The sequence below is a fragment of the Ovis canadensis genome, chromosome 26 (genome assembly GCF_042477335.2).
Source record: "Ovis canadensis isolate MfBH-ARS-UI-01 breed Bighorn chromosome 26, ARS-UI_OviCan_v2, whole genome shotgun sequence".
In the NCBI taxonomy this organism is placed as follows: Eukaryota; Metazoa; Chordata; class Mammalia; order Artiodactyla; family Bovidae; genus Ovis; species Ovis canadensis.
In genome coordinates, this window is record NC_091270.1 from 47,516,385 (window position 1) to 47,542,589 (window position 26,205).

Consider the following 26,205-nt stretch of genomic DNA (forward strand, 5'->3'; position numbering starts at 1 on the left):
AGTTATCTTATTTTTTAGTTTTCTAGAGTTTATATTTGGTTCTGTTTCAGATATTCTGTTTTTAGATTCTTGTGTTCCCAGGCTTATCATTTGTTTCAATAAAATAAATATAATTATGTTGTAATTTGTGACTAGTAATTCAATGCCTAGAGTCTTTGTTGTTGTTTTTTCCCAGCTGACCTTAACATGGTCATAGCATGTTTCACATTTATTTTATTTATTATTGTTCAATCTTATAAGAATATTTTAAATTGATTTTATTGGCATATAGTTGCTTTACAATGCTGTGTTAGTTTCTGCTGCTGCTGCTGCTGCTGCTGCTGCTAAGTCACTTCAATCGTGTCTGACTCTGTGCGACTCCAGAGACAGTAGCCCACCAGGTTCCCCCATCCCTGGGATTCTCCAGGCAAGAACACTGGAGTGGGTTGCCATTTCCTTCTCCAACGCATGAAAGTGAAAAGTTAAAGTGAAGTCACTCAGTCATGTCTGACTCCTAGCGACCCCATGGATTGCAGCCTACCAGGCTCCTCCATCCATGGGATTTGCCAGGCAAGAGGTGTTAGTTTCCAATTTACAGCAAAATGGATCAGCTATATATGTACGTATATCCCCTTCCTTTTGGACTTCCTTCCCGTTCAGATCACCACAGTGCATTTAGCAGTGTCCCCTGTGCCATATAGTATGTTCTTATTAGTTACCTATTTTATGCATAGTATCAATAGTGTGTATTTGACAATACGTCTTTGGTTTTTATTGTCAGTTATTTGTACTGGATGTTACACACAGTATCTTGTTTTCTTTGTGTGCTTTCTTATCATAGATTATGTGTTGACTCTCATCTTAAAAATATATACGTAGATAACTTGTGGCCTAGAAAAATATTCTTATAGGAAGGATATGTCTTTATTTCTTCCAAGAAAAATAGGGCACTTCTGCCTCAAGACCACATAAATCCAAATTCAAGGCTTGAGGTTCTTTATACCATGCAGGCAACAGACTAAGGATGGAAGTCCATCTGAAAACTAGTTTATCCAGTTTTACACTTCCGTGTCTCCATACTTCAGTTATGCCAGGTTAAAATTCGGAGGAGGTGTCACGCTCTTCATTTTGTGCATGAGCAGAGCTGGGGTTTTCTTGGACACTTTGCCCTGTGATACCACCAGCTGACCTTTAGCATGGTGATAGCATGTTTCACCTGTTTATTTTACTTATTTATTCTTTTTCAATCTTATAGGTATTTTTAAAATTAATTGTATTGGTGTATAGTTGCTTTACAATGTTGTGTTAGTTTCTACTTTACAGAAAAATGGATCAGCTAAATATGTTAGCTCATTTTGGTCCATGCTTCTTCTGAACTACTCAGTGCTTTCAGGGGGAGAAAAAAAAAAAAGAAAAACAAAACCAGACTTAACCTCTAAGACCTTGATTTGTTCTCAGTTTTGGCCTGGTAATTATCCATGGTCTGGTTTTATCTCTTATGATTTATTAGGAGATGTTTCCATATTTCATCTAGTATTTTTATATATCCTTAGTAGAACACTGGCTGAAGTTACCTAATTTACTGTTCCTGGAAACAGAAGTTCCAGCTCTAGTGATATTTAAAATATGGAAATATGCAAAGCTCTCACTTGTCCACATATGTTTTAAGGGAACAAAGGAAGTTTTAGTCAAGAGGATTGATAATTCTCTTTTACTCAGAGAATTTCAAAATATTGCAGTTGGTAGTGGGCCAGATAATAAAAGTGTTATATAGTCTATCGTAAGGATTTGGCTTTAAGGAAGTTGCCTTTTCTCCAAGTCAGTTCTGAATTCTTGGTGATTTTGAGCAGAGAGATGACATGATCAGGTTTAGTTTTCTTTCTCAGTGTTGAGAAATTGGAATTGGATTTATCGTAATTCTTACAACAACCTTAGTAACTGACTTACATATAAGCACATTTTGGTTATTTATTTTTCTGATTAGTTCGTTTTAAAAATGTTTTAAGCCCCAGTTCATGAACTCACCAGGCTTCCCAGGTGGCGCTAGTGGTAAAGAATCCCCCTGCCAATGCAGGAGACATAAGAGATGTGGGTTGAAGATCCCATGGAGGAGGGCATGGCAACTCACTCCAGTATTCTTGCCTGGAGAATCCCCATGAATAGAGAGGCCTGGCAGGCTACAGTCCATAGGGTTGCAAAGAGTTGCCACAACTGAAACGACTTAGCCCAGCACAGCATGTATGAAGTCACCATCAAGACAAAATTTAGGACACAATCTATATCTAACTATATGGTCTTTCCCACATTTCATCCTGCTCTCAGTTTTTGTCCATCATTATTATCATTCTTTATCTCTCCTGTAGTTTTATTACATTTATATATACTCTTTAAAATGTTTAAATATATTTACTTTTGCAGAAGGAGGATCTCACCAATGGAATATAGTAGTACTTAGACTCTCCTTATTTTATATTTCTAAAATACACTCATATTTCAGAGTGTTGCTATAGTTAATTGGTGTTTGGAGAAAGGAATGGCTACCCACTCGAGTATTCTTGCCTGGAGAATTCCATGGACAGAGGAGGAGGAGCCTAGAGGACTCTAGTCCATAGGGTTGCAAAAAGTTGGACATGACTGAGCAACTAACGCTTTTACTTTTTTTTTTTCATTGTTATGTGATTTCATTGACAGAGTGAACTTTATTTATGCACTCTTGGTGTGATTTGAGTTGTTTCTAGATTTTTCTGTTGAAAGTAGTTTTAAAGCCCTGTGGTTACTGGATGCTGTTGTGCAGGTACAGCTCTCCAGTGGATGTGAGGGGCTAGAGCAATCCTGTGATATATGCATGGGGGCTGTTTCTCCTCAGCAGCCGCCATAGCCCGGTCACTGATACATGAAAAAAAAAAAAAAAAAAAAGAAAGTAGTTTTGTTGTTAAATAGCCTGTATATTGCTCTTGGTGGACCTGTGCAAGAGTGTCTATGTGTGTGTGGGGAGGAGCAGTGGTGGTTTAATGGTATAAAAAAATGTGAATGTTCATTTTAGGAGATAATACCATGTTTTGCCAAGTGTTTGCACCAATTTTGAAGCTTATTGGCAATGTGTAAGGGACTTTGTGTATCTAAACATCTGTGCTTTTTTCTAACAGTTGACATGGTCATACTTTTTCATCTTTGCAATGCAATCAGTGTAAAATGGAATCTCATTGTGGTTTTGATTTACATGCCCCTTATCACGAAGAGTGTAGTTTCTCTTCATTTTCATTACCCATACGTATTTCATCTTTCTGTGAAATGCCTATCCATGCATTTTCCCCATTTTCTTACTGGATTGTTGGTGGGGGTTTTCTTACTTAATTTCTAGGAGAGCTTAAAATATTCTGACGCTATTTTCATCAATGATGTGAACTGTAGCTATATTCTTCCAGTTTGTAACTTGTCTTTTCTCAGAGTATTAGATGTCTTTTGATATTCCAAAGGTTTAATATTATAGTTCATATTTTCAATATTTTCAACTATATTTAAAAACATTTTAGGTTTTGCTTAGAATTTTTCACTATCCCAGTACCTGTGGCAGATTCATGTTGATGTATGGCAAAACCAATACAATATTGTAAAGTAATTAACCTCCCATTAAAATAAATAAATTTATATTTAAAAAAATAAATAAATAAATAAAAATAAAAACAAAATAAATAAAAGATTTTTTAAATATTTACTTTTATTTATTTATTTAGCTGTACCAGATCTTAGTCGCAGCATTAGGGGTCTTTTTAGTCGCAGCATGTGAGCTCTGAGTTGCAGCATATAGGATCTAGTTCCCTGACCAGGGATTAAACCCAGGCCTCCTGCATCAGGACCTAAGAGTTTTAGCCATTGGACCACCGAGGAAGTCCCTTTAAATAAGATAATCAACTACATTTCCTATAAAGAAGTTTTGATTTTTTTGTTTTAAATTCCTAATTCCACTGGAATTTGGTTTTTGTGTGACATGACACATGAATAAAATTTCATCTTTTTCCATAGACACCAATTTTATCAATGATAGTTTTTGAATGAATCCTTTTCCCCTCACTGATCTGACATGCTGTCAGTATGAATAGATCTCTTCTGTTTTTGTTTTTTTTTAAATCAGTTTATCTGTCACTGCATTAATACTATACTTTTTTTAATTTCTAAGGTTCATAATTAATCCTTATATATCTTAGGGCAAGTTTTTCCTCCTTGCTTATCTTTGTTCAATAATTGACAAGCTTTTCTTGGCCCTTTATCTTCCATATAATTTTTATAATCATTTTATCATGAACTGTGAAAGACTGCAGAAATTGGTGAGAATCTCATTGAACTTTTAATTCAAAATTTACTTCTTTGTGTTACAATTTCTAACTCTGACTTCTATTTCTAACTCTAACTCTTAGATAACTTATGGTTATCTATTTATGTAGTTCTCAAGTAGTGTTTCTTAATAATGCAAAATCTCCTAGCTTGCTGATGTTTATTATATATTATATAATTTTACATATTTATATTGCAATAAATGTATATGACATATTTTATAGGTAATTAATATTTTCTGATACTATTGGAAACAGTGTCTTATTAATTGCATTTTCTAGTTGTTTGCTTTTGGTATAAAAAAGCAAATTGACTTTTGTATATTAATCTTCCATTCATCCATATTGCTAAATTAGAACATGTTATCACTTACATCTGAAATCTAAAAAAAAGTCACCATCCCATAAACAAAGTGGAGAGATGGTTTGCCAAGGGTTGGGAATTGGGAGAAATAGGGAAAGATTTGGTAAAAGGGTACAGACTTTCAGTTTTAAGATGAATAAAGTCTGAGGATCTAACATAAAACATGGTAACCACAGTTGATAACACTCTTGTATAACTGAAATTTGCTAAGAGAGTAGAATTTAAAATGTCATCACCCCCACAAAAGGTAAATGTGTGAGGTGTGATGGATGTGTTAATTAACTCAGTGGGAGGAGTCTTTCACAGTATATACATCTATCAAATCATGTCAAACACTAAAGTGAAAAAGTGAAAGTTGCTCAGTTGTATCTGACTCTTTGCAACCCCACAGACTATACAGTCCATGGAATTCTCCAGGCCAAAATACTGGAGTGGGTACCCTTTCCCATCTTCGGGAGATCTTCCCAACCCAGGGATCGAACTCAGGTCTCCCACATTGCAGGCTGATTCACTAAATATTTTACAATTTTAATTGTCAATTTAGCCTCAATAAAAATAAAAAAGTTGTTCTAAAGTTGTTTGCAGAATTTATAAATATCAGACTTGATTATCATTTTCCCCTTTGCTCTGTCAATAATTGAGAGAGATGCATCGAGATATTTTATTGCAGTGGCAGATTCATCTATTTGTCTCTCCAGTTTTGTTAAAATGTTTACATATTTAAAAACTATTTTATTTAGTTGTTTTAAAATGCTATGTCTTTTTGAATAATCGAAATATTCTCATTTGATCCTGAACTTCCTTGTTCATAGTAATTCTTTTTGTGTGTGTGTTAATCCAATTTGTACCTTTTCACATCACTATGATTGATGTACCTGAGCTCCAGACCCATTCCTAGAATTAAGCTAATGGGATCAACATCACCTGAGCATGGGGATTAGTAATGGAAGATGTGTATTTTCCAAGAGTATTAGGGTTTTTATTAAATGCACTAAATAATATAACAGTCTCTAAACTGAAGCCACTCTTCTCTTTCCATCTTTGGCATGGCATCCTTTGTCCAGGGTCCTTCCTTCGTTGGAATTGGAAACCATATTTAAGTGCCACATGGCCTATACAACCTTCATTTCTGGGTCTGCACTGAAGTGGGAGGATCTGAGGCGAGTTGCGGTAAGGTCTAGTTCTTTTCCTCCTTGTCGTTTCCCTGCTGCTGCTGCTGCTGCTGCTGCTAAGTCACTTCAGTCGTGTCCGACTCTGTGCGACCCCATAGATGGCAGCCCACCAGACTCCCCCATCCCTGGGATTCTCCAGGCAAGAACACTGGAGTGGGTTGCCATTTCCTTCTCCAATGCATGAAAGTGAAAAGTGAAAGTGAAGTCACTCAGTTGTGTCCAACTCTTTGCGACCCCATGGACTGCAGCCTACCAGGCTCCTCTGCCCATGGGATTCTCCAGGCAAGAGTACTGGAGTGGAGCGCCTAAGCTATAACAATTAAGATGATAGTGTGTTGCTTTTCCCGAAAGTATTACTCCAGACTCTTAACTAGGGGAAATATGACCTCTTCAACTTAAAAAACTGATTGTAGAGGAAATGTTAGCAATTGGCCTTCAATCCTTCTTGACAAATACCAAGCCAACCTCACTGTTTCCATACACTTACATTTTAATTTTTTATTTCACTGAAATCTCTGTTTACAACAGTTTTATTTTATTGTTCTAATAGATCTGGAAAAGTTGTGGATAGCAGAAGTGTGTTAGATCTTTCTATCCAAGTAGGATTCTTACCAGATGACAGATATCTAGGAGTCTGTCAGCTTTCACCAACTTCTCCTAAACACACTGATATGTCCTTTCATAAAAAGGGCATGAATGAAGACAGCAAAGATCCCATTTAGGCTGAGACTAAGACAGATACAAACCCTCCAGATGTCTTTCATTTAAGGCCAAGGCCAGCATCCTTTCATGTTTTAGGTCTCACAGAATCATATATACCAAAAGCTTCAGTTTTTAAAGCAGAGATTTAGCGAGTCAACACAAAGAAGGGAGCAAAAACTGACACAGGCAAAATAACCTTTCTCCTTCTTGCAGCTTGGGATAAGAACCTCTTCAGTATTATTATTATTATTATTATTTTGCTAAACTTAAAGGCAGTTGCTTCAAAGGTCTTATTGCTCATCACTGCTCATAAATTGATGTTTTTGGATGATAGGAAAAAATATCACTATGCACTATTCCCATTTTAAAGCAATCTGCATCTGGGCCAGGGACCCTGATCCATCTAAGGTGCCTCTCTCAGGCATCCTTATCACCAGTGCCTCTCGAATGCACTCTCTCTCTCATTGGAATTCTATGACACAACCATGAGCTGTCAAGGTGGCTCAGTGATAAAGAATCTACCTGCTGTGCAGGAGATGTGTGATACGCAGTTTCAGTTCTGGGTTCGGGAAGATCCCTGGATTAGGGATCTTCTACTCCAGGGCCACCTACTCCTCTATTCTGGCATGGGAAGTTCCATGGACAGAGGAGCCTTGAGGGCTACCATCCATGGGGTTGCAAAGAGTCAAGACACGACTGGGTGACTGAGCATGCACCAGGTGACAGAATCCTACGAAAACCCCGAATGGGAACAGGCAAGCATTGCCCATGCAATTAACAAGGCAACTGCTGTTTCATCTTGAAGAATAGGTGGACTCTGCAGAAGCGTGCCTGATCATAGCCAACCCTCTGTGCAGTGATTCACACGCTGAAGACTCTTCAAACATTATGAGGTAAGAAGCCAGCACTGTCTTATATGCTCAGATTCCGGTCTTCATTTTCTCTCCTTTAAAATAAAGCCCAGTACCTAGGACTAAACAGGTGTCATCTATCATAGCACAGAGGATTCATCATATTCCAGGTTTCTGCCTTATTTTTTGCCCCCAGAGACAGCAGATGTATGAAAAAAGGAAGTCAAAATAGAGTTTCCTGTACGTTGATGTGCTTTCCCGCTTACTTTCCTGGCGTTCTATGTGAATAACAGCTGTGTAAATTTAAAAAGCAAACATACAGATAACTGATAAACTGTTCAGATAGCGCCTTTCTCACTAACGTCACCTCAAAGATAAAGACAGCAAGTGTGATTTGTGAACCTTATTCAGAGACTTTGTTTACTGGGGTTTTTTCTAGGAGTCTTAGTGAAAGGTTGTGTGTGGTTCAGTAGGGTGCACTTTTGACTTTTGGCCATATTTTTAAGATGGCTATGGATAGTGTTACCATCCTGAACTGAACTATCCATGAGCAGGAGCTTAATTTGTGGTAACAGATTTAAATGATCATTGTGATGGCAATGCCATTGTACCTAACCCAGATAACCTGTTGGCCCTCAGAGCAAAATAAATGTATATAGCTGAAGGTGACTCTACAAAAAGCAAGGAACAGCTAAGAAAATTGCCCCCTATGCAGTAAATATGAGAAGGATCTTAGTTTCTTATTTTGTAAAAGTTGTTTTGAGAAAGTTGTTAAACAGTCTATGAGCTACTTCAATGATAGACGGCAATTCGGTCCCTATTTTTTTTTTAATTTATGTGTTTGAGTTTGAAAGCTACAATGTATGAAAATTCCTCAAGAATTGGTCCCAGATGACCACAATCTCTTAATATCAAGAGGTGACCTTACCATAGATATAATTTGCTAAGTCACTAAAATCATAGTATTCTTCCACATGTATGCTAGTAAAGATCACAACAAAAAACTTTGTAATATGTGCTTTTCCTATACTTATGCACACATCAGTTTAACTTTGAATTGAATTATATTACAAAGATGTTAGACATGGCACATCACTAATGAGAATATTTGTTGTTTATGTAGGGTGCTGTCTATCAAGAACTATTACCCTAACACCAGGGTCATCATACAGATACTTCAGTCCCATAACAAGGTATTGCAACATTATAGCCTGTTCAGTCTCCTCCTATTTTGGTCTACAGACCTAGATGAACCTTCGCGCCTCCAAGTAATAAATGAACTTACTATTTTCTAGTGGGTCTACACACAAAAGGTTTTTGCCAGTTGTAGGTGAAATTGGGAATCTCATTAAGATTATTAATCACATAAAAATGTCAATTTGGCAAGAGTTATGTTTATATACTTTAAAAGCTGCTTGATGGTCTGGAATCCGGTCATCCTGAATTTAGATGCTGACTCAGATCCTTCCGTTCGGGTCACTGACAGGTCTTGACACAGCCTTAAATACTGAGAGCCACTAAAATAAGTAGGCAGGTTGGACAAAGGTTTGAGAGACAGCCAAGGGCTAGGGCAGGGTTGAACAATGAGATTCGTCTACTGTGCAAGTCCACTCATTCAGGACTAGGAGAGATGGCTATTTTATCTGATGCATAGAAACCAACACAGAGAGTCAAATAAAAGGAAGAAACAGAGGACTATGTTTCAAAGAAACGAACAAGATTAAACCTCAGGAAAAAAACTAATGAAAAGAAAAATAAATAAATAAATAAATTTTTTTAAAAAAACTAATGAAAAGGAGAAATAAGGACACGCACAAGACTGAAAATGAGGGGATGTAAAAATATATTACATGCCAATGGGAAACAGAATAAATCTGAAGAAGCTGTACCTGTATCAGACAAGATAGACTTGAAAACAAAGACTCTAATCAGATTAAAAGAAGAGCATTACCTATGATAAAGGGGTCAATCCAGCAAGAAGATAGAACATTTGTAAATATTTATGACACCAACATAAGAGAACCTAAATTTATGAAGCAAATGTGAAGAAATCTAAAGGGAGGAACAGACAGCAATACTTTGTTTTGTTGAGGCACAGTTGATGTAAAATGTCATATTGGTTTCAGGTGTACAATATTCAATATTTGTATATGTTGTGAAATGATGTAGTAATTCAGTATTGTTATAGATTATACTCCATTTAAAGTTATTTCAGAATAATGGCTATATTTCACTCTGCCGTACAGCATATCCTTGTTGCTTATCTACTTTATACGTAGCAGTTGGTGTTAAGAGAATTCCCTGCCCCTGTCTTGTTATTCCCTCCCTTTACCCACTGATAGCCACTAGCTTGTTACTAGCTTGTTTTCTGTGTCCATGAGACTGTTTCTCTTACTTTCTACCCTGAAACAGGCCTTTCTGCCAAAGATCCCCAGCTGGAACTGGAACACTGGCGACAACATCATCTGCTTTGGTGAACTAACGCTTGGATTCATCGCCCAGGGCTGCTTGGTGCCAGGCTTGTGTACCTTCCTGACGTCTCTATTTGTTGAGCAAAACAAGAAGGTAACCTTGTAAACTGATGTTGAATCTTGGCTCTGTCCCCATGTCGTCCTAAATGTAAGAACAGATAGAGAAAATAAAAATTTAGGAAAGCAAGAAGGCCCCAAGAAATGAGATTTGGCTTCTACTTAAGCTGAGAAGGGATTGAGAGGTCTGGATTGAAGTCCCAGGCATCACACTGACCTTAAAGAAGCTGTTTATCTGATTCTTTCCCAAGAATTATTATTGTTGTTTAGTCACTAGGTCATGTCTGACTCTTTTTTTGCCACCCCATGGACTGTAGCCACCAGGCTCCTCTGTCCATGGGGTTCTCCAAACAAGAATCCTGGAGTGGGTTGCCATTTCCTTACCCAGGGGATCTTCCTGACCCAGGTATCAAACCTGCATCTCCTGCATTGACAGATGGATTCTTTGCTGCTGAGTCACTGGGGAAGCCCTTACCTAAAAATATTTACTTGCGAAATAGAAACCATAACTCTGCTTCCTGCTTGCACTCCATGATATTATGAAACTAAATGTACTCATAAATCTAGAAGCACATTGAGTTACTGAAGATAGAAATATAAAATAAATAAATAAATAAATATAAAATAAAACATATTAGTGGAGATTTCATATGTTAACACATAAGTTAAATACAAAGTAATGGACAATAATAAATATTTTCATCAGAGAAATAATTATACAAATAATCATTAAAATTTAATTTTACAGATTACTTTGGGGCATTCTATTCAGTAATAATAATAGTAGCCACATGTTGAATGTCTACCATGTGTCATACATTTTAAATACATGATGTTTCAGTCACAAAAAAACTAAACAAACTGATCACACAGACCACAGCCTTGTCTAACTCAATGAAACTATGAGCCATGCCATGTAGGGCCACCCAAGATGGACAGGTCATGGTGGGGAGTTCTGACAAAATGTGGTCCACTGGAGAAGGGAATGGCAAACCACTTCAGTATTCTTGCCTTGAGAACCCCATGAACAGTATGAAAAGGCAAAAAGATTGACGCTGAAAGATAAACTTCCCAGGTAGATTGGTGCCCAATATGCTACTGGAGGAGAGTGGAGAAATAACTCCAGAAAGAATGAAGAGATGGAGCCAAAGTGAAAACAATGCCCAGTTGTGGATGCAGCTGGTGATGGAAGTAAAGTCCGATGCTGTAAAGAGCAATATTGCGTAGGAACCTGGAACGTTAGGTCCATGAATCAAGATAAATTGGAAGTGGTCAAACAGGAGATGGCAAGTGTGAAGATCAACATTTTAGGAATCAACGGACTAAAATGGACTGGAATGGGTGAATTTAATTCAGATTACCATAACATGTACTACTGTGGGCAAGAATTCCTTAGAAGAAATAGAGTAGACCTCATAGTCAACAAAAGACTCCAAAATGCAGTACTTAGGTGCAATCTCAAAAATGACCGAATTATCTCTGTTCATTTCCAAAGCAAACCATTCAATATCACAGTAATCAGACTCTATGCCCCAACCACTAGTGCCGAAGAAGCTGAAGTTGAACAGTTCTATGAAGACCTACAAGATCTTCTAGAACTAAAACCCCAAAAAGATACCCTGTTCATCATAGGGGACTGGAATACAAAAGTAGGAAGCCAAGAGACACCTGGAATAATAGGCAAGTTTGGCCTTGGAGTACAAAATGAAGCAGGGCAAAGCTAACTGAGTTTTGTCAAGAGAATGCACTGGTCATAGCAAACACCCTCTTCCAACAATGCAAGAGAAGACTCTCCACATGGACATCTCCAGATAGTCAATACCAAAATCAGATTGATAATATTCTTTGCAGCCAAAGATGGAGAAGCCCTATACAGCCAGCAAAAACAAGACTAGGAGCTGACTGTGGCTCAGATCATGAACTCCTTATTGCCAAATTCAGAAATAAATTGAAGAAACTAGGGAAAACCACTAGACCATTTCGATATGACCTAAATCAAATCCCGTATGATTATACAGTGGAAGTGACAAATAGACTCAAGGGGTTAGAGCTGATAGACAGAGAGACTGAAGAACTATGGACGGAGGTTCATGACACTGTACAGGAGACAGTGATCAAGACCATCCCCAAGAAAAACAAATGCAAAAAGGCAAAATGCTTGTCTGAGGAGGCCTTGCAAACACCTGGACAAAGAAGAGAAGTGAAAGGCAAAGGAGAAAAGGAAAGATAAACCCATTTGAATGCAGAGTTCCAAAGAATAGCAAGGAGAGATAAGAAAGCCTTCCTCAGCGGTCAATGGAAAGAAATAGAGGAAAACAATGGAATGGAAAAGACTAGAGATCTCTTCAAAAAAAATTAGAGATACCAAGGGAATATTTCATGCAAAGATGGGCACAATAAAGGACAGAAAAAGTATGGACCTCACAGAAGCAAAAGATATTAAGAAGAGGTGGCAAGAATACATGAGAACTATACAAAAAAAGATCTTCATGATCCAGATAACCATCATGCTGTGATCACTCACCTAGAGCCAGACATTCTAGAATATGAAGTCAAGTGAACCTTAGGCAGCATCACAATGAACAAAGCTAGTGAAGGTGATGGAATTCCAGCTGAGCTGTTTCAAATCCTAAAAGAGAATGTTGTGAAAGGGCTGCACTCAATATATCAGCAAATTTGGAAAACTCAGCCATGGTCACAGGACTGGAAAATGTCAGTTTTCATTCCAATCTCAAAGAAAGGCAATGCCAAAGAATGTTCAAACTACTGCACAATTGCACTCATCTCACTTGCTAGCAAAGTAATGCTCAAAATTCTCCAAGCTAGGCTTCAATAGTATGTGAACCAAGAACTTCCAGATGTTCAAGCTGGATTTAGAAAAGGCAGAGGAACCAGAGACCAAATTGCCAACGTCCATTGGATCATCAAAAAAGCAAGAGATTTCCAGAAAAACATCTATTTCTGCTTTGTTGACTACACCAAAGCCTTTGACTGTGTGGATCACAAGAAATTGTGGAAAATTCTGAAAGAGATGGTAATACCAGACCACCTTACCTGCCTCTTGAGAAATCTGTATTTAGGTCAAAAAGCAACAGTTAGAACCAGACATGGAACAACAGACTTGTTTCAAATTGGGAAAGGAGTATGTTAAGGGTCTATGTTGTCCCCCTGCTTATTTAACTTATATGCAGAGTACACCATGGGAAATGCCAAGCTGGGTGAAGCACAAGCTGGAATCAAGATTGCCAGGAGACATATCAATAACCTCAGATATGCAGATGACACCACCCTTATGGCAGAAAGTGAAGAGGAACTAAAGAGCCTCTTGATGAGGTGAAAGAGAAGACTGAAAAAGCTGCCTTAAAACTCTACATTCAGAAAATGAAGATCATAGCATCTGATCCCATCACTTCATGGCCAATTGATGGGGAAACAGTGGAAACAGTGACAGACTTTCTTTTCTTGGGCTCCAAAATGACTGCAGATGGTGACTGCAGCCGTGAAATTAAAAGACACTTGCTTCTTGGAAGAAAGATATGACCAACCTAGACAGCACATTAAAAAGCAGAGACATTACTTTGCCCATCAGAGGTCCATCTAGTCAAAGCTATAGTTTTTCCAGTGGTCATGTATGGATGTGAGAGTTGGAGCCGAAAGAAAGCTGAGTGCCAAAGAATTGATGCTTTTGAGCTATGGTGCTGAGAAGACTCTTGAGAGCCCCTTGAACTGCACGGAGATCCAACCAATCAATCCTAAAGGAAAGCAATCCTGAATGTTCATTGGAAGGACTGATGATGAAGCTAGAGCCTCAATACTTTGGCCACCTGATGCAAAGAACTGGCTCATTGGAAAAGACATGATTCTGGCAGGAGGAGAAGGGTACAATAGAGGATAAGATGGTTGGATGGCATCACCGACTCAGTGGACATGAGTTTGAGTTCTGGGAGTTGGTGATGGACAGCGAGGCCTGGCATGCTGCAGTCCAAAGGGTTGCAAAGAGTTGGACAGGACTAAGTGGCTGAACTGAACTGAACTGATGTTTCTCTCAGTATTTCAAGGGAGTATCCCAGTTGTGGAAGCTAACTAGTTGACTGTATAATAAGTTAATGAGTAACAGACAGAAAATTGTCTGACTTGCAGTCTTACTACTATGCCCTGTGCCTCTGGCTGTTGGAAGTCTACTCCCCGTCACCTACATCAGGTCTTTTGATACCTTTGCTTGAGACAAATTAAGTGGCTCAGTGGACTACCAGGATGAAATATGATAGCACATAGCATGGCCTTCCAAATGCCATCCCCATGAAGCGCTTCCAGGAAAGATATTCTTAATGCTCAGCTGGGTCTGGAAAACTCAAAGTTTCCCCAGAGAGTGACCTTTCTCTCCATCTAATTATGCATCCACATTTGACTCTTCTTATGCTCAATTTTCTTTCTGACTTCTCTTTGCATTTTATTTCCTTTTTTCAAATAAATTTTTTAAAAATTGGCATTCCTTTTCTGGTCCCTTCTCCAGTACTGTAAAGAAAAAGCAAAAGAAGTGAAAAATTCAAAAGATACTCTGGCCAGCAAAATGCTCACTGGAAACCACAGAATTCCTTCTGTGAATATAAGGAGATGAGGCTTCCCAGATGGCGCTAGTGGTAAAGAACCCGCCTGCCAATGCAGGAGACACAAGAGATGCGGGTTTGATCCCTGCATGGGAAGATCCCCTGGAGGAGGGCATGGCACCCACCCCAGTGTTCTTGCCTGGGGAATCTCACTGACAGAGGAGCCTGGTGGGCTACAGCCCATAAGGTTGCAAAGAGCCCAACACAACCGAAGCGACTTAACACATAACACGTGCATATACAGAGAAGTAGAACTGGCCATCAGGCAGTGAGAATGAGCCTTGGTGATGCTACAGCAAACAAGCTTTAACCTACCAACCTAGACAGCATATTGAAAAGCAGAGACATTACTTTGCCAACAAAGGTCCATCTAGTCAAGGCTACGGTTTTTCCAGTGGTCATGTATGGATGTGAGAGTTGGACTGTGAAGAAGGCTGAGCACCGAAGAATTGATGCTTTTGAACTGTGGTGCTGGAGAAGACTCTTGAGATTCTCTTGGACTGCAAGGAGATCCAACCAGTCCATTCTAAAGGAGATCAGCCCTGGGTGTTCTTTGGAAGGAATGATGCTAAAGCTGAAACTCCAGTACTTTGGCCACTTCATGTGAAGAGTTGACTCGTAGGGAAAAAACCCTGATGCTGGGAGGGACTGGGGCAGGAGGAGAAGGGGACGACAGAGGATGAGATGGCTGGATGGCATCACCGACTCGATGGACGTGAGTCTGAGTGAACTCTGGGAGCTGGTGATGGACAGGGAGGCCTAGCATGCTGCGATTCATGGGGTCGCAAAGAGTCGGACACGACTGAGCGACTGAACTGAACTGAACTGAGTGGTCACTGTGTGTGACCCAGAAAGTGGCTGGTGAGGACATTGTCTTTGCCTGTGAGTTATAAGCTTAGAAAAGCGAGAGTTAACTGCATTATCTTCTGTGGTGACTGTGATTTTACTCTCCATGTCTGGAGGAAATAGAGGGAGACCTCTACATGAAGACTCTGTCTCCTCCGTGGAAATACAGAAGGTACAGATGTACAACCTGCCCTGTTGTGGCTTTGTTTTCTGTCCTTGTTTGTTGTTGGTTTTTCCTATGGTTTGTTTGTCTAAGTTGGAACCTCCTCAGTGATGATGGTCACCTGTCAATATTCATACAGTGGCTTCTTGAAGATAGGAATTAAGGGAGACTTGGGGTCATGATCATTTGTTGATCAGGGAGTTGAAGTCTGAAACCCCCTTTCAGGAATTCTAAACTGGTCAGAGTCAGGGCAAAATTTTCCCATGTTGTACTCGGCTCTGGTGCTTTAGATTCTGTAATTAATTAAATTAATTAACTAAAATTAATTCAATGAATTATTAACTTAAATTAATTAAACCTATTAACTTGGATTTAATGGTCAGGATGCCACTGTCTTATGGCCCACTTTGCTCGGATGAGGCATTTAAACTTTCTCTGACAGTTTCTGCATCTGCAAAATAAGACTTGCTAATCCCTGGTGGCTCAGAGGTTAAAGCGTCTGCCTGCAATGCAGGAGACCTGGGTGTGATCCCTGGGTTGAGAAGGTCCCCTGGAGAAGGAAATGGCAACCCACTCCAGTATTCTTGCCTGGCGAATCCCATGGATGGAAGAGCCTGGTGGGCTACAGTCCACAGGGTCGCAAAGAGTCAGAGGTGACCAAGCGACTTCACTTCACTTCAGTCTACTCATAGGCTTCCCAGGTGGTGCTAGCGGTGAAGAATCCATCTGCAGTGCAGGAGACGTAAGAGACGTGGGTTCGATCCCTGGGTTGGGAAGATCACGGGGAGAAGGGAATGGCAACCCACTCCAGTATTTTTGCCTGGAAAATCCCATGAACAGAGGAGCCTGGTGGGTTGTAGTCCATGGGGTTGCCAAGACTTGGGCATGACTGAAGCAACTTAGCACACAATCTACTTGTGACCTGATTTTTCCCAGGTATTGAGTTAATATTTGTAAAACTTCTGAGCAGTCAGACTAGAAAGCCTTGGGTCAGTGCCACATATTCTGACTCTACTGACCTATATTGATTATATGGTGAGAAATTGAAGTCCGAGTAGCATTTCTGGTTGGTTCTAAGCACAGAGCATTGCCTTAAACTTAAACTTGGTTTAGATTTAATCCAACTGATTTACTTGAACTCCTTGACTCTACTGTCCAAATCCCAAATCTGTCTTGTCTTCCTGTTTCTTTTTCTAATTAAAAAAAAAAAAAGACTCAAGAAATCTTCATGTCTATGGTTATTATTTGGGCCATATGCTCAGTTGTGTCCAAATCTTTGTAACCCCATGGACTGTAGCCCACCAGCCTCCTCTGTCTATGGGATTTTCCAGGCAAGAATACTGGAGTTGGTTGCCCTTTCTTCCGCCAGGAGATATTCCCGACCCAGGGATCAAACCTGTGTCTCATGTCTCCTGAATTGCAGGCAGATTCTGTACCTGCCAAGCCATCAGTTTTACTTTCTTGCAAAAACTGGAACCTTTGGGTTGGCAGCACTAAGCCAGGTTCTGTAGTCAATGAAGACTTAAATCGTGGCCTGAACTGCCCAAGGAGGTGAGCCTTCCTCACTAAAGGATTTTGAGAAAGTGGGAGGGGACATCCTGGTGGTCCAGTGGTTAAGAATCCGTCTTCCAATGCAGGGGATGCAGGCTCAGTCCCTGGTCAGGGAACTAAGAGCCCCCACGCTGGGCCTGTGTACTAAAACTAGAGACCTTCATGCACCCACTAGAGAGAGCTCGTGCACCACAGTGAAGACCAAGTGAAGCTAGTCATAATAGTAATTTTTTTTTAAAAATGGGAAAATACAGGAGAGCCTGCAGCTTGGGACTCGGATGAGGTATGCTAGAAAGAAGTGGTCCTTTTTAGCAGGGCAGATTTTTTTGTTCATCTGTTTCTTTTTTTTTTTTTTCTTCCTAAACCACAAGATGGCCATCTGAGGCATGTTTCTGGGCTGGCCTTAACTCTCCAGCACCAAGGTGTTTCACAGTTCCTAGAAATTCCAGGCTTCATCGGAGATTCTGGGCTTTAAGGGGCCTGTCCTGCTCAGAGCAGTGTGGTGGTGATTCTCATGGCTGCAGGGGAAGAAGAGGACCATGCAAATAGAGAAAAACAGCATCCCAGGGGTCTTGCACAGACGAGAACAGCATTTAGCTTTTTCTGAGAGACAGAGAAATCCTTCTGTCACATCCCCCTTTGTCTAGAAACCTGTCGCTGTCCTTGATTTTTCATTGTCATGTCCAAGCATTGGGACAGCTTTTTTGAGTTTATTTGAACCAAGAAGGGTTCTGATCCTAAGCAGAAGTCATCAACATTTTCATCCTTGTGGTATATGATTAGTCAGTGACTAGGAAACTAATATATTTTTTAATAATCTTAAACAGCCATATCTAGGAGGAGATAAGTTGGATTCCACATTCCCCTTCCCATCTTGTTGTTCCTGACTCAAAAAACAGTCTACCTGCTGAAGTAACTAGAAGAAGAATTCATTTCTAGCAGGAAGCCTGATTACATCATGATGCTCCCTCTTCATTATGGGAATCATTGAGATGTATGATGGAGTTTTAGTTCTTCCTTGACATCTGTCCAGTTAATCATGAGGACAAAGCTCCTTTCTTTTCATTAAAAAAAATTTTTTATATGGACCATTTAAAAATCTTTACTGAGTTTTTTACACGGTTGCTTCTGTTGTTTATGTGTTGGGTTTTTTGGCCACAAGTCACGTGGGAATCCGCACCGCCTGCATTGGGAGAAGTCTGAACTCCTGGACCACCTGGGGAGTCCTGACAAATCTCCTTCCCGGGACCTGAATGCCAGTGGGGACTGGTTTGGGACTGGTTTGGTACTGGGCAGAACACGCAGCTTGAACTAGTAGACCCTGAACTCCACGTCACCCTGCCTCCCATGGCCTGGCTGTGTGTTCCAGATCTGTCCTCACGAGCCCTGGCAGCAGCTCTTCTGCAACGGCCTGAAGAACAAAATCCTGACGCAACGTCTCTCCAATGACTTTGCTGGGATGAGCTTTCCTGACGCTTGCCAGTAAGTGAAGGGAAAACCTCTCCCTGGTTTCGTGCCATGCAGCCTTTCCCCAGAGCTCACAGAGGGCTCGCTATAGGCTTGGTGGCAGGCCCCGAAGGCCTAAGGATGAGTAAGTCGGAGCGTCTGCCGCCTGGGCTGGGGGTTACAGTCCGTGCGGGACAGGTTCGTGGCTGTCCCAGTTGGCTCCCTGGCTGTGAGTTACTCCAGGGTGGACTCACTCTCCTCCAATGTCCAAATGTTCAGAGAACGTTTTGTGTTTGAGAGGCCCTCCCCCTGCCGAGGGGGTGGTGTCCCTCCAGGCGCAGAGCCCAGCACAACACCTGGCCCCTCATCACTGGGAGCTGGTGCTCGCTCTCCTATCTCACCTCACCCCTCCTCGTCTTCTCTCCAGGCTCTGCTTCACAAAGATGCACCTCCTGCTGATCGCCATCCAGCACAAGTCCGCCTTCTACGGCTACTGGTATCAGTGAGGCTTCGAATCTCTTCAGATTCTTTGAGGACACTCTTTAAAGATAATGATTTCGGCAGAGACAAAGCCGTAACTAAGCTTGCAGCCCTGTGGTGAGAGCTGGCCTCTCAGGCACCCAGGCAGCTGTGGCGCATTTGATACTGTCTGTGAACACTGGGGTTCTAAAGGTTTCCCAGTAGGTGGGCAAAGGCTTTGTCTCTGTTGCTGTGGTCTTGTCCCAGTGTCTTTCACGATCAGGAGAGAGAGAGGACAAGATCACCTTCTCAGATCTGTTCCTCTTAACATATTCCCAGATCTTGTAAGGCTTGACCGTAGATCATGCAATGAAATAGAATTATTTGTGATCAAACCTTAGAAAGCCTTAGAAACTACTCTGAAAAATATGGGAAAAAAAATGGGGATTTGACTGACTTACAGGGCCAAGTTTGCTGTTGCTCAGGTAGATGAAAGAAAGAAGTACCCTTATTAGACCATAAGCATTTCCTGAAAATGCACATAGGATAATATAAGAAATATGAGAAGTGATCGTACAATAAAAAAAGAAAATCCAGGATCAACCACAATGATATAGAGATAAAACACGCTGGAAAACAAGAAAAAGTGGAGCTTAAGTGGAATGGGAAACAAGAAACATGCGGCTTGTATGTGGGGTTTTTTTTTTTTTTTTAGTGGAAAACTTCCTTTAATTCTGAATTAAATTAGAATCAATAGACTAGGTTCAGAACGTGGCTCTGATTCGCCAGATCAGTGGCCTTGGAGAAGTGTCCATCACCTGTAAAATGAGGAAGTCACGCAAATGAATTCCTAGGATCACTTCCAGCTCTAAGACTGACGTTACCAGGAACCTAGAATCATAGGAAACCCTTAAAATTTCAGTAATGTTGAACGATATCAGTATAAGTATCTGAAAAGTTCAAAAGAAGGAATAATGTGTCATGTAGAGAGAGTGTAGAAGTATCTGAGTGAAAGGACTCAGCAGGGTATGTCACAAAGCAAGTCCTTAACGAGAGTGAAGACTCGTATCCTCTAGCCACTACATTTTATTTAACAGTTCCACCATACTCACGAAAATTTCAAAATCTAAACCAATGTCCTAGTTCCCTTTCTGCTGGAAATAGATGCGAGTGAAGAGGTTGGTGTCTTACTTCACAGGGCAGGCAGTTTGAGTTTCAGAGCAGCCCGAAGCTTGATCAGGGTTTTTACATCTGATCAGGTTTTAACATCTTTGGCCTTCAACGACTGGGATTATACATCAGAATTATTTGCAAAGTTTTAAAGACAGAGAATTCAGAACCTCACTTCTGAAAAACAGACATAGAATTCAAAAATACCACTTATAAAACCCAAATCTTTGAATTGGTTTTGAATCTCCATAATACAGTCATTTTTGTTCACTGGCAGTCAGAAATGACTGGGCCAAATGCTCTTAATACCGTTTCCACATTTAACATCCCAGATTTCTATCACCTTTATTAGGGTGACTGTTAGGGACACTGTGGACTGGAAATATGAGTGAGCAGCTAAGTTCCATGTATATTCAAGAAGTTCTGGTGCTATTTACTCCCTAGCAGACATCTACCCCCAATGAGAGAGACACCTGCTCTGACATAGATTTAACTCTGATTTCTCACCAAAGAGTCAGAGTTTCATCAAAAGAATAAAATCCTGATTTGGCAAGGATATTGGTAATAGCAGTCTTACATGATTGCTTGTTCCTGACCAACGCTGGTTTAAGCACTTCACTTACATGAACTCCCAAATCCTCACAACAACGCTGTAAGAAGGGTACAATTATTTGCTCCATTTTATGGAGGAGAAGCTAAGAAAGGGTAAATAGTTTTCCCAAGCTCGCACCACACCCAAGGGACAAACGAGAATCTAAACTCAGTCTGGGCACTTATGTGATCGGAGCTCTTCTAGTCACCTAGCTGTGTTAAACCCACCACAGTCACTTCACAGAATGAAATCAGGGAAACTCAATGCCGCGCTTTAGGCAAGTATATTGAAAAACTAGGGGGAAACCTGTATCTCCTCGCTTTTTCTTTTCTTTTCTAATTGATATACTTGAGTAGACTCTAGGATGGGCAAAAGCCCTGGGTAATCCTGAGTCTGTCTTGGGGAATAATTTATCACCTGGTAAGCGGTAAAGCTGGATCACACCCCAGTTAGAGAATTTCCCGAGTCTGTTCCAGGGGCCAGCATTTTCTAACAGAGCAGCTTGTCGTGATTCATGAATACAGGGGCAAGTCTTCAGAAAAAGTTCACCTTTTCTTACAAATGCAACCAGAGAAGTTATCACAACTGTATCTTCATAACTAAGTATTCAATTTGAGTTCAGAGGACCCTGCCTTTTAAAAAAGACATATTAAGATACAACTTGAGTGTATACTTCTTGAGCAGTGGACATCAGCCCATGATATTGGAGTAGGGGAGGCACAATCCATACTTTTCAGGCTTAAAAGCAATCATTCCGTGTATGTGTTAGTCAGTCAGCACTCAGAGAAAGCCCCACACAGGGTCTCATAGAATAATCTACTTGAACACAGCTATTCAGCATCTTTTACTCCCTGCATAGATCTGAAGAGCTTTTGTTGCGCAACCTCTTTTATTTTTGTAAGGCTCGAACACTTGCACATTACTTTGGAATATCCTAACAGACTAAGCTTTGCCCAAACAAAGACTTGACCTCTTTCCACTGTGAATATAATAGGAAGGGTGTGTTTTAAAGGAGGAAAGGAGAAGTTTGATCATGTACAAACAAAGTGAGGGAAGGCATAGGGTCATAAGACCTAACCATATTGGAGGTCTAAATTAAAGGAAATACAAATTGGAAAGCCTGACAAACAGGGAGAATTTGAAGAATTCAGACAGTCACAATGGAGTAGCCCATCAAAAAATATTATGGTTGAAATTTATAAGACAGTGTTTTCAAACACCCAAACCATAATAAAACAGAAAATGTTCAAGTAGTGAATATTTGAATAAATATTCAAAATATTCAAGTGGTGTAGAAACAGAAACGGTTCATGTGGTTCCTGCTTTCAAAAATCTTACAATTAAGATAGATGAAAGCGAAGTCGAAGACAAAAGTGAAGTCAAAGACTTGAGTCTAAAAACTGTCAGTCAGTCAGTTCAGTTGCTCAGTCGTGTCTGACTCTGCGACCCCATGAATCACAGCACGCCAGGCCTCCCTGTCCATCACCAACTCCTGGAGTTCACTCAGACTCACATCCATAGAGTCAGTGATGCCATCCAGCCATCTCATCTTCTATCGTCCCCTTCTCCTCCTGCCCCCAATCCCTCCCAGCATCAGAGTCTTTTCCAATGAGTCAACTCTTGGCATGAGGTGGCCAAAGTACTGGAGTTTCAGCTTTAGCATCATTCCTTCCAAAGAACACCCAGGACTGATCTCCTTCAGAATGGACTGGTTGGATCTCCTTGCAGTCCAAGGGACTCTCAAGAATCTTCTCCAACACCACAGTTCAAAAGCATCAGTTCTTCGGCACTCAGCCTTCTTCACAGTCCAACTCTCACATCCATACATGACTACTGGAAAAACTGTAGCCTTGACTAGACAGACCTTTGTTGGCAAAGTTAATGTCTCCGCTTTTGAATATGCTATCTAGACATAACCCTCCTTCCAAGAAGTAAGCGTCTTTTAATTTCATGGCTGCAATCACCATCTGCAGTGATTTTGGAGCCCCCCAAAATAAAGTCTGACACTGTTTCCACTGTTTCCCCATCTATTTCCCATGAAGTGATGGGACCAGATGCCATGATCTTAGTTTTCTGAATGTTGAGCTTTAAGCCAACTTTTTCACTCATTGTACTGGCCAATAAAAGGAACTCTTGAATCCAGCTATTAATAGTTAATCTGAAGGGCAAGAAGCCTAATGATGTACACCACTAGAATGACCATAAGACTAGCAACTGTGCATCCTTGGCCTGTCTGGCTTTGGATATCTCAAATTAGCAAAGCTTCCTGCATCTGCATTGCTTTGACTATTTCTGATTCAGGGCATAGTCCAGGGAGTGTCTGCAGCTCAGGGACCGAGTTTTGACCTGGCTCCCTCTCAGGATGTTTGTCAGCAATCGATCAATTAAATGCAGTCAAATCCCCATTTTCTACTGTAAATTCCTGCAGTAAAAGGGGATTGAGTCCTATTAACTCTGCAACTTAGAGAATCCATTGGTAAAAACTGATATTGGCCCAGAATTTGGAGGGGGAAATTACTGTATTTTTATTTTCTGTTTCCAGCGGTCTGATGTTAAATCCACCTGCTCAAGTTAAGCTCCATAAGAACACGCTAGGGTTCTTTATCGCTGAATCTGCAAAGCATGTCAAAAGGTAAAAAATTTTTTATCACTTTACGGGGAGAAAGCCCTAAAGCAAATACAATTTAATGACAGACGGGCTGAGTCAGCCCCGTGCTGCTTCTGCGTGAAACCTCATGTAAGTCATTCTTGATTTGCTTTTGTTGTCCAGAGCCTTCTTTTACTGTGCCATCTGTCACAGCGATGTGCAGACTCCCGAGCTAATTGAAAAATGTGAGTGCAAAGGCAAGGCTCGACGCGCGACAGGCAAGTGCGCTTTTTTGTCCTAGCCCAGCTTTGGGGGGTGTGGCCAAAGAAAGGGGAGGGGCTTCATCTCTTAAAAGACGAGATTCGCTTGAACTTGGCCAAGAAGAGACAGATACTTCGCCACTGGGCCTCCCAGACCTGAGAATCTGTCTTTTAGAGCTGGAAGAAACCTCACTAGTTCTAGTTCTCTAGTACAACCCCTTCACAGGCTAGACAAAGGAGCTCTGGAAGAGATGCAGTAATTTTATCCAAGGTCACACAGCCAGCTGCAGGCACCTCCCAACTCAGTCCCAGGCACACGAGGCACACGGGCGATGAGCCTGTTGACTTTTCTCCATGTATTTTCCCGCCTTCCTTCTGAAAGTTCAGCCTCTATTTGACTGCTTGCTGGGCCGTAAGGGCGGCCCCTCATGACCATTTCTCTTGCTTTTTTTTTTTTTATTAAGGTGTCTTTGACATGCAACGCTGCATACATTTAAGATGTCCGACATTATCTGACTGACACATTTATATCACAGTATACGATTGCCATCGTAGCATTAGCTAACACCTGTCGCAGGGCACAGTCATCATTTCTTCTAGCGTTGGGAACAAAACCGTTCCCTGAGGACTCTGTTCCTCTGCGGATTGTCAAGAGTGTAAAAATTTCTCATTCTGACATAGGAATGAGAAAATGAAACTCTCTCCCTTTATTCAAATTGAACTGGATAGCTCATCAGCAAACCCTTACCAGTTAATGGAAGGAAGAGTTAACCTCGAGAACGCACGATAATTCAGTCCCTTCTGGTTGAAAATTTAGTCTCTCTCAGGTACATTAAGGATGGTTTGGGTCAATTCCCAGTGTTTCAGCATTTAATTCAGAATTTGAATTTCCTGTCAGGACTCTTCTTCTCTCTAAGGTTCTTCTCTTCTCCCGAGTGGTAGTCTCGCTGAATGCAGGTGTAAACGTGCTTAGCCCTGTGGACAGGGGCATCCTTCCATGAGAGTCCCTACTGGTCCCTGAGCTCCGTAGCTGTCCTCTTCTGTGGCCTCTGCATCAGCAATGGGTGGTTGCTGATGAGTTCCTCATCAGTTCCTCCTGGATTTAGGTCACCTTTGGTTGTTCGTTGCTGAGATCCATCATCCGTGCCATAGCTTCTAGACCTTTATTTTTTTCCAGATAGAATTTTCTTTCAAAAAATTATCTTTTATTGAAGTATAGTTGATTTACCGTGTGGTGTTAGCTTCATGTGTATAGTGAAGTGATTCAAACACACACACACACACACGTTTTCAGATTCTTTTCCCATATAGGCTATTACAGAGTGTTGAGTATAGTTTCCTGTGTTATACAGTAGGTTCTCATTTTATCTATTTTATATATGGTAGTTTGTGCATGTCACTTTCAAATTCCTAATTTACCTCTCTTCCCCTCCTTTCCCCTCTGGTTACCATTAGTTTGCTTTCTATGTCTGTGACTGTATTTCGGTTTTGCAAATAACTTCATTTGCATCGCGTTTTTCCCGCCCAGATTCTACCTATAAGTGAGATCATGTAATATTTGTCTTTCTCTGTCTGACTTACTTCACTTAGTGCGATAGCCTCTAGGCCCACCCATGTTGCCGCAAGTAGCATTATTCCGTTCATTTTTATGGCCGAGTATTATTCTATGGTATATATTTACCACCTCTTCTTTATACATCCTTCTGTCCATAGATGTTTGGTGTGCTTCCATGCCTAGGCTTTTGTAAATAGTGCTGCTGTAAAGATTGGAGTATGGGTATCTCTTTGAATTATGGTTTTCTTTGGATATATGCCCAGGAGTGGGATTGATGGATCCTTAGTGTTTTAAGGAACCTCCGTACTGCTCTTCATGGTGGCTGCACCGATTTACATTCCCCCCAGTAGAGTGGGAGGGTTTGCTTTTCTCCACACCCACTCCAGCATTTATTATTTGTAGACTTTTTGATGATGGCCATTCTGGCTGGTGTGCGGTGGTGCCTTACCGCAGTTTTTAGCCTCCGCTCTTGAGGTCTACAAAGCCCCCTTGTCCTATTGTTCCTGTTCAGTCACTAAGTTGTGTCTGACTCTCTGTGACCCCACGGATGCCAGGCTTCCCTGTCCTTCACTATCTCCCAGAGTTTGCTCAAACTCATGTCCATTGAGTCGGTGATGCCATCCTGCCATCTCATCCTCTGCCGCCCACTTCTCCTGCCCTTAATCTTTCCCAGCATCAGGGTGTTTTCCAATGAGCTGGCTCTTCGCATCAGGTGGCCAAAATGTTGGAGCTTCAGCTTCAGCATCAGTCCTTCCAGTTAATCTTCAGGGTTGATTTCCTTTAGGATTGACTGGTTTGATCTCCTTTCAGCCCAAGGGACTCTCAAGAGTTTCCTCAGCACCACAATTCAAAAGCCTCAATTCTTCAGCCCTCAGCTTTCAATATGGACCAACTCTCACATCCATACATGACACAACCTTTCCCTATACTCCTAGTCTTTTTATTCCGTATGTTCTTTTGGTCTCTTTACACTGTGGGATTTGTTATACTTTATTAAAATAAATTGCCTTCACTTGCTGCATGCCTGCTAGACAATTTCCAG

At 40.8% G+C, this 26,205-nt stretch overlaps 1 protein-coding gene and 1 non-coding gene across 2 annotated transcripts in view; both read left to right on the plus strand.

The window, feature by feature from the left end:
• The window catches only part of KCNU1 (potassium calcium-activated channel subfamily U member 1), a 138,971-nt gene that overhangs the window by 38,773 nt on the left and 73,993 nt on the right, over positions 1-26,205 (plus strand). The window contains exons 11-18 of the mRNA XM_069572840.1: positions 5,739-5,844; positions 7,359-7,441; positions 8,523-8,592; positions 9,812-9,964; positions 18,464-18,576; positions 18,968-19,036; positions 23,304-23,393; positions 23,532-23,626. Coding sequence (XP_069428941.1) covers positions 5,739-5,844; positions 7,359-7,441; positions 8,523-8,592; positions 9,812-9,964; positions 18,464-18,576; positions 18,968-19,036; positions 23,304-23,393; positions 23,532-23,626 — 779 coding nt within the window. The remainder of the gene's footprint in view (positions 1-5,738; positions 5,845-7,358; positions 7,442-8,522; positions 8,593-9,811; positions 9,965-18,463; positions 18,577-18,967; positions 19,037-23,303; positions 23,394-23,531; positions 23,627-26,205) is intronic.
• On the plus strand, positions 2,744-2,876 carry LOC138431195 (small nucleolar RNA SNORA84). Its single transcript, XR_011253595.1, has one exon. It is a non-coding gene; the product is annotated as a small nucleolar RNA SNORA84 (small nucleolar RNA).